This window comes from Drosophila ficusphila, unplaced genomic scaffold, assembly GCF_018152265.1.
Source record: "Drosophila ficusphila isolate 14025-0441.05 unplaced genomic scaffold, ASM1815226v1 contig_412, whole genome shotgun sequence".
Taxonomy (NCBI): Eukaryota; Metazoa; Arthropoda; class Insecta; order Diptera; family Drosophilidae; genus Drosophila; species Drosophila ficusphila.
The window spans coordinates 905912-914656 of record NW_025064326.1 but is presented as its reverse complement, the minus strand read 5'-3'; the positions used below and the strand labels follow the sequence as shown (position 1 = coordinate 914656).

General features: G+C 50.7%; 1 protein-coding gene across 1 annotated transcript; it reads right to left on the bottom strand.

The window, feature by feature from the left end:
• Positions 1–2729: 2729 nt before the first annotated feature.
• Positions 2730–8424, bottom strand: LOC108091534. The gene is given in 6 exon segments (XM_017190800.2): positions 2730–3801; positions 3804–5006; positions 5922–6563; positions 6616–6760; positions 6962–7179; positions 7242–8424. Coding segments are annotated over 6 exon segments (3786 nt in total). The 5' UTR covers positions 7872–8424; the 3' UTR covers positions 2730–2853.
• Between the last annotated feature and the right edge of the window lie 321 nt (positions 8425–8745).

Sequence of the window (8745 nt, the reverse complement as noted above, 5' to 3'; positions counted from 1 at the left end):
TGTTTTCCTTTCCTTCTTTTGTTGTACTAATTTCCCCATCTACTCTTGCACTCCCTCGATCTGTTCCACTGTCAGTTCATTAAAGGCGCTTAAATTGTATTTCAATGTGGGACTTGGTCTTGAAATCGGGCTTGGCACTCCACACGAGCGCCAGAAGCGCAGAAATCCAATCAAAACGCAGCCCAAGACGCCACCAACACCATCACCAGAACCCGAGCTCAAGATCGAAATGGAGATGGAGTCGCAGTCGCGGCTTAAAACCAACACCGAAGTGGCCAAGTCGACCCCCTGTGCGAGCCATTGTCGTAAATCACACATTAAAATATTTATTTGTATTTTTACTTGTTCAGAAATTAGCTAAGAGCCCCAGTCGGGACGGGAATCGAAATCGACTCGGGGTCGGGAGTCGAAGTCGGAGTCCGGCTTTGTTGTGCGAGTGAATTTTAATTTCCTTTTTATGATATTTTAATTTATTTCAGCGTAAATCAAAATCCAAACGAGACTTGCTCTCGCTCTCTTTCTTTTTCAGCCAGAGGCTGCACTTTTAATAAATTAGATTACCCTTCGGAAGAGCACTGAAAAAAAAATAGATAAATACATATAATATTTTAACAAAAAATAATAAATAATTTAACACTCTTATTGAGCCTTAAAACTTATTTATGGACTGTAAAAGCTCATTAAGCCATCTTAGAACAAACAAATTTTAATAAATGGTTTAGTGAACTCTTGGCAATAAATCAACATTTATTGTTAGCATCCGTCACTCTCAGTATTTTTTCTCAGTGCACTTCCAGTTCGGCTCTTATTCGGTTTCGAAAACGGAGCGGCGCTTCCTCGGATCTCCGACATCCGCGCGAACTGCATAAATCTCGAAAGGCTCAGGAACCCTACGAGCGGGGATGGATCGGAATGGGAGTGGACTGGGCGGGCTAACAAGCTGGAAAACACTCCAGAGGCCTGGCATGCAGACAAAGATTGCTTTTTCACAGCTTGTGGTACGTCCGGCAGTTTATTAATTTGACGTGTCCAGTTGCAGGCCGCCAGTCCCCGAGATGATCTCGGCCAGAACAGCGAGAGTCAGTTAACGGTGCAACAATTTGTATACATTTTTAGCCCCAAAGGGAGCTCCTGCTTTTCGGGGGGCGTGGTCGGGGTCCCACAAAAATTAGGCCACAAATGGGACCTGATTTTCGGTGCCATCTAATTAAGCCTGTCATTTACAGTTTCCCCTCCTAACTGTTTTGTAGAGTTTAAAGCTGTCTACGAAGCTCAAAAAGCTTTCATCGCCCCAACCAAGTTTTTCTGAATTCCAGCAGATGGCGACTGAGTTGGGGCCACTCTTATACGCTGTTAAGCAAGCTGTTATTGAGGGGCTCTCATGCAGGTTGGAGGTCCTTTACAGGTATCAAGGTAAGGGGTCAAACCACTCCTGAAACCGCTGTGCATTCTACTTAATGGCTTTGTCGGCTTATAAGGGGCAAAATAAATGTGCGTTTCCTATATTTAGGCAACGTTAATATTTTCCATTAACTTGTTACAGTTACAGCTTAGCAAACTTTCTAGAACTCCATTTCAAGGATTCGACACCATATCTCCTTCGAACTTGTTGCCACTGAATGCACTGCACTTTAATTAAACCTCTGTTAACTCCTTCTGTTCTCAGTTACTTTTCAGAAGAACTAGGTCAACTGAAACTGAGTGCTCCACCGAACTTCTTTGGGCTCTGCATTCAAGGCCTTAACAGTTCTGTTAGCAAAACCACCCCAGCTCAACTGGTAACCCGACTGGAAGTGTTCATTTTCGCGAGGGGTAGTTGGCATAGTGAACCTTTAACATTTAACATGCTTGTGGTTAACAGCTCTGGAAAATCACATCGTAACAGAATGTAAAGCACCCCAAAATGTTGCACACATAGAAGTATCTGGTGAGGCAGATTGAGGACTTCCCGCTGTTGACAGTTTGCTGCTGGGCGGAAGACAGCGGATAAGTTAATGTACAATCTCTGTTCGCTTTAAAAGCATATGAGGCGATGTTGTCTTTATGCCTGAACAGAGCCACCCACCCCTTCCACCCACCGATTGCTGTTTACACGCCTTGAGAGGAGGGGGGCATTTGCATAAAGCAGTCGAGTCGGGAAGCGGAGGAATCGGAGTCAGACTCGGATGACGATGACGATGTCGCCAACTTGTTAGCGGACGCTGGCATTTTTACTTGCATATGCAGAGATAATGCGCCGCCCATTGCCACCCGATGGCCACGTTCTTGCCACTCCCCACTCCCCACCCACACACGTCAGTTGCACTCTTCTTGCTCGCTGCTCCCTGCTCCCTGCCACTCGCTTCTTCTTATTCCGTATTCGGTATTCCGTATTCCGTGCAATGTCATGGCTGCGTGCGTGGCTAAGAGAGCACATAAGTCCCCCGGAAGGACGAGCCAGTCCGTGTCCGCTCCTCTGGGCGAAGGATGTGGCAGGCGGGGAGATCTGGGAGCCAAGGACGCGGACACTTCTTCGCTGATTAGTGATATATGCATGATGGTGTGGGGTCGGATAGGAACGCTTTGCGATTCATTTTCTCAGAGGAAAATAATGAGACTCGGGGAAAATGGCTGTACGACAAACGCGAATGCAAATGAATTAAGTCAGCGGGATTTCCTTGAATACCGCAAATCTGGTTCATCATACTTTTAAACTTTTTCATCCAAAAATTTAATGTTTAGAAACATCATTAGAGACATCAAAAAATATATTTCCTTACTATTCGCAGCTTATTACATTTAACAATATCTTTATGCGACTAGCAGTTTCATCAGCGAGTATTGGAAGTCGTATTAAATTCTAGTGAACATCTTTCAGTTTTCATCATCATGGTCATCCTTGTGCTCCTCCGGCGATTCCTCGACTTGTGTTTCAGTTTCAGTTGGTTCGGTTTCACATATCTCCAGGTTCTCCTCCTCTGACTCGGATTTATTAGCTCCGCCTTCAAGCAACTCCTCTTTTTCTTGACTTTGCAGTTGCGTTGTCTCGATTTCCTTCTGGTTTGGGGACTCTTTCTCCAGGGATTTGTCTGGGAAGGGCAACGCCCTCAGGCGCTGCACCATATCCTCGAGCGTTTCGGGGGCCTCCTCCGTGGCAGCTTCCTTTCCCGGAGATCGCTTCTTGGCCGCGTCATCCTGACGAGCAGCAGCGCACAGCTGGGATTGGGGTCTGCTCTTGGGAATGGCTCCCGTGGACTGCAGCTTCAGTGCCAGCTGACTCGGCGTGGTGGTGACTGTGACGCAGCAGGCTGCTCCTTGGACTTCCTCCTCCGGCTCAACCACAATCCGGCTGCTGGCCACGGAGTTCACGGAGCTGGTGGCCTCCTCCGTCGGCACAGTCTGCTCTACCAGCTCCGCCTCCTGCCGCCGTACGGCCTCCCTTTCCGCGATCCTGTTGATCATGGCGGTGCCGCGCTCAGATGTGGAGCTCAGCCTGGCTATCAGCTCGTTGCCCTGGGCCTCCAGCAGGCGGAGGCGCTCGGCTCTGTTGGCCGACACCCTCTCAATGTCCTCCAAGCGCTGCTCCACCGTTTGCGAGAGGCTGGTGGCGGTCTGGGGCTCCTCCTGCCGAGCGTTGGGGCCATGTTGTTCGTGCAAGGTGTCCAGCCTGGAAGCCAAGTTGCCCCCGCGCTCTGTGTTCCTGGAGAGCTGCTCTATCAGCTGGCGGCTCTCCTGCTCCAGCCGCTGGATTCTGGCCGCCCTTCTGGCCGTGTACTCCTCCTCCTCGGCGGTCAGTGGAGATGGAGCTTCCTCTGGGGCTGGGGGGATTCGGCCTTGGCTGCCGGAGGCGCTGCTTCCTCCTCCGTGTTGCTCTCGAAGCTTGCCTCGCGACTCGGAGCCCTTCGAATCCTGTCCAAGGACTTCTTCAGATAGTGCCCCCTGTCGGCCGTGCGCTTGATCCGCGACATCAGCTGGCGGGACTCCTCCTCGAGGCGCCCCAGGCGCTCCGACCTCTTCCTGGTGTACTCCTCCTCGCGGGGAGTGAGGCTGCCGGTGGCTGGCGCGGAACTGGCCCTGGTCATGCGCTCCATGCGCTTCCTGTTGATGAACTCCTCCAGGGGCACGGCGTGCTGGGCTGGCGAAATGTCGTCCTGGAACTGGCACAGCTGGATCTCGAGGCGCTCGCGGTTGCCGGAGGTTTCCAGGACCTGCTGGATGAGGTTCTTGCACTGCTCCTCCAGCTTGTGGATGCGACTGGCCGTGCCCGAGGTTCCGGGTGAGTCTGCGTGGCTCCTTTGCCTGCTCCTGCTGCTGTGCGGTATCCCTGGCACTCCACCTCGAGCTCCACCCTCCTCCTCTTCCATTTCCTCTTCTTCTTGCCCCGCAGGATACGTGGGTTCCTCCCTCCAGCCGCAAGTCGGCGGTGCGCTGTTCCAGCGAAGGACTATGTCCTCGGACTCATCCTCCTGGCCCGCGAATCCCTGACGGCCGGGCGAGGTGCTCTGCATCCGCTTGATCTTGCGGGTGTGCTCGAACTGATCGCGAAGAAGTTTCCTGCGGCAGACGGAGGTTGAAGTGGGGGCCTCCACGTGCTCCAGAGCCGCCAAGACCTCGCGCTCCTCATCCGACTGCGGACCCGAGTCGCTGTAGCCGCTCTCCGCCGAGTGGTTGGCGTCCTCCAGCTTCCTCCGCGCGAACTCCCTGCGCCACTCGTCGCACTGCTCCTGGCTCTCGTCGTTCTTGGCCCTGGCCAGAGCCCACTTCCGGCGGCAGTACTCCAGCTCGTCCTTCAGCTCGCTAAGGAGGCGGCGCTTCTGCTGCAGCTGGTAGCGCAGGATCTGCTCCTGGGTGTGCAGCTGGCGGTGCTGGCGCTGCATCTTGCCCACCAGGTGCCAGGTCTTGGTCAGCTCCAGGCTCACCCCGCTCAGGCGCTTCTCCTGCTGGTTCAGCCGGAAGTCCAGGTGGCTGTTGAGGGTCTTCAGGCGGTTCGTCTCCTTCACCAGCGACTTCTTTTCCAGGATGAGGTCCTGCAAGGGCGAGAGGATGAGTTTTTCGATGCCACTTAATGGGGAATTTATCCTGGAGCCAAAACTTTCTAAGTGCTCTTTTCACTCAATTAGAGTTTAAGCCAAAATAATGACAGCGGTAAAGTTTTCAAAAAAGGAAGCCCTAATACCCTCGCTATAAGGAGTAACCCAAAGTAGTAGTTTCCTTTAAATTATAAAATGCTAAGGCATGTTTCTCCAGCACGATTAAAGCGGGATCCTTAAGATTAAAAAGAATACCTGACCAGCACCAAAACGTAATTTCAATAGCCTCTTTTCAAGGGTAGCAATGTGCAACATGCTCTGAGCCAACGGCAACTGACCGATAAATTCAATTATGTGCACAACAACGGACTCGGCTGCCAGGACCTTGCCCCAAGGAGCCGCCCACTCAGCCCGCTGCACTCCTCCTGCCCCGCCCGCCTGTACATCCTGCTTCCCACATCGATGCTCGGCAGGACGTCAGCAATAATGAAGCTGCTCGTGCTCGGCCGCTCGCTCGGCACTAGACTAAATAAAGCGCTTAAGTGAATAATGCAAAACTTTGCAACATCCACAGACGGAGCTCCGTGGAGCAGGAGTGGGAACGTAAGAGGAGGGCAAGTGGGGCTCTGGCAGGGTGCACTTCATCAGCAAACCGGATACGACAACTAACAAGCCCGATTGTCCGCAACACTTGAAAGGGAAAGGAGAACTTGGGGAGCTACGACTGAACTGGGAAAACCCTATCTTTAGTTTTGGTTAAAATGAAATTATTTTTTGAGACCTAAAAATTTGGATCAAAAGGAAATAAATACTCCTATTAAACCAACTGACCTATGACCTTAAAAAAATGTATAAATATCTGTTGCTATTTTCTTGCACTGTAGTAACTGGAGCTTGGCAACTTGGGCTCACCTTCAGTTTGATGTAGGTCTTGCTGACGCTGAGCTCCGGTGGCTTGCGGTGGGACTCCCCCTCGTCCTTGCCAGGAGCGCAGGATGCGGAGGCCGCACTTGAGGTCGCACTCCCACTGCAGGACGGCAGCTCCTCGAACTGCACGCGCTCGATTTTGTGGTGGCTCAAGAGCTCCATCAACACTTTCCAAACTTTTGGCAAGTTGCCAATGATTTCTTGGGCCGAGGCAACTTTTCCCATAATTTCGGGCTCATGGCTTTTTAACGAAGCCGCAGTGGCACCCGCACCCGCACCCGCATTGGAACCCCTTTTCCGGTGTTTTTTGTTCACTCCTTCTCCTGGCTGACAACAGTCCGTGGTGTCCTCATTTGTGGTCGTCAACGTGGGCGTGGCTGTGGGTGTAGGTGTGGGAGTGGGTGTGGTGCTGCGACTTTTGTCCGATTCCCCGGCGGAGTCGCCATGGCCAGTGACCTGCTCCACGAGCTCAAAGAGCAGCTTGGGCAGAGTGGCGCCATCGCTGCAGTTGCCCTCGGCTTGGGTCATCTGGTTGAGGAGCTGGCGGTTCTCCTCCAGCATTCGGTTGAGCCGGTCGATGTCCATGTTGCTCTTGCCGTTGAAGCCCATGATCAGCTGGCTGAAGAGCTGATGGAGAGTGTGAATGAGAGTGGCGATATATTTATTCAGGTGTACCCACCAGGTTGACTGCCCCCACTTGGTCGCTCAGCAATCGCTTTTCGAACTTGTGCTCCCCGCACTCCTCGCGCAGCTTCGCCAGCTCCTTGTTGGCAGTCTCCACCTCCAAAAGAAGCGCCTGGTTGCGCTCCTCGAAGTTCTTAGTCCTTAATCAAAAAAGAATATGGGATTTGGTTTGGATAAACAGTGCGAAAATATTTTCCACATAAATATAGCTATGAAAATAAACAAATCTTATAATCTCATTGCATTTTTTTCTGTCTAAGAGATAGACTATAAATATATAGATATTAAATAATTACTTTCTCAACAGATTTCCTTAATTTGGTTTTGATGAGCATACTTACTTCTCCTGCTCGGCCGTCAGTTCATCCCTCTTGATCGAGATCAATCGCTGGAGATTCTCGTACTCGGCAGCAGCCACTCGCTGCCGCTCCTCATAGAGCTGCCTCAGCTGGCGGATGTTGACCAGTTGGCGCTCGTACTCCTGGCGGAGATTGTTCGACATAATCTTCATCTCTCGCTCGCTGAAGGAGTCCTCTATTTGCGTCAGTTTCATTTTCAGCTACAAGTAAAAAGTATTTGAAGGGTGAAAGGCTTTTCAAGTTTTGTTGGTGACCAGCTCACCTGAGCACACTGCTCCTCCTTGACACTCAGCATTTGCTTGCAGCAGGAGATGACTTCCTTGAGCGTTCCCACCTGGCGTTGGACCACCTCCACCTCTCCTCGCAAGGACAAGTTCTCGGCCTGCGCCTGCTGCAAGGCCAACTGGGCACTGGCCAGTTCGATATTGGCATGCCGACTCCTGGAGCTGGGATTCTCATCGTCTGGATCGGAATCTGGCCTGGGAGTATCTGAATTCTCCAAGTGGCTTGGCTCCTCCTCTCCTTGATCCTTTTTCAGGCGTCGATTTTCCGCCTTTTCTTTGGCCAATTGCGATTTCAGGTTGGCAATTTCATCCCTTAGATCCTGCACAGCATTTAGACGAACTTCTCTTTTCTGTCGAAGTTCTTCCCTGAACTCCTCCAGGGTTTGCTCCTTGTGGCCAGAGTCCTCCGCTCGATCCTCCATTCTGGCAAGAACTATATTCTCCACAGAGACTGATGGAGGATTCTCCCCTGATTTTCCTGCTGTATTTTGAGGGGCCTGCTCCAGAACAAGGTTCTCGTGCTCGATGTCGTTCCACCAGGGCTCGTCATCGGCTGCCTGCTGCATCTGCGTATCATTTGCAGACTGAGTGGACTCGCCGTTTCCCATTTTCCCGAAGAGAACAAAGGCGAACGGGCTGTGGCTGTGGCTGTGGTATGCGGCTGTGACGATTTGTTTACCGCGATGCAGACAAAGATGACGATGTGGATGGGCTCCGCCTGGCAAGAGTTAAATTTACGATCCCCTCGATGGCGACTTTTCTTCTAGAGAAAGACTCTTCGTCGGCACAAAGAAAACCCAATGATCCAACGATCCACCGATCTACGGATCGCTTCCAATTGGTACGCCACCAATACTGGTGCAGGAAAAATACCAACAAGATCGCTTATATATCTGTGTGGGACGATCTCACACGAGTTTTCCGATTTCGCAATTATCTATTGACTTTCACTTTTCAACCAAGGAGGTTCGAGAAACTATGTATCGAATTTGTTTTCAACTGCTTCACTTGCAACTCTCACTTTAAAAACAACGGAAAGTAACGAAAGTAATTATCTAGTATACATATGATCAAGTTCTATATGTATTCGTGGCGTTGGAAAATTTTTCGATTCTAATTTTCCATCCGTTCGATGGTCGAACACAACTCTTCGCTTGGCCAGCTCGGGGAAAACTGAGAAAACATCAAATAGATTTGGCTATTTTTAACCCACTTTAATCTCTCCTGTCCTCACACGATTTTAGCTTCTCCCAATGAGAATTCTCGCACAAGTGCTTTGTTTGTGCATTCGGGAAAAACTATCTCTTATGCTGCGAGAATGCTCTGATAGTGTTTTCAGGTCCTCCCCTTCCCTCAGAACTTCTAATTATTGTTCTACGGCCTATGCACATTTTAATTAGGAAAATAATGTCACATGAAAGCGTCTAAATTTAGGCCCACGCGTCATTTTAATTATGACTAATGGGCAAATCAAAACAAAAC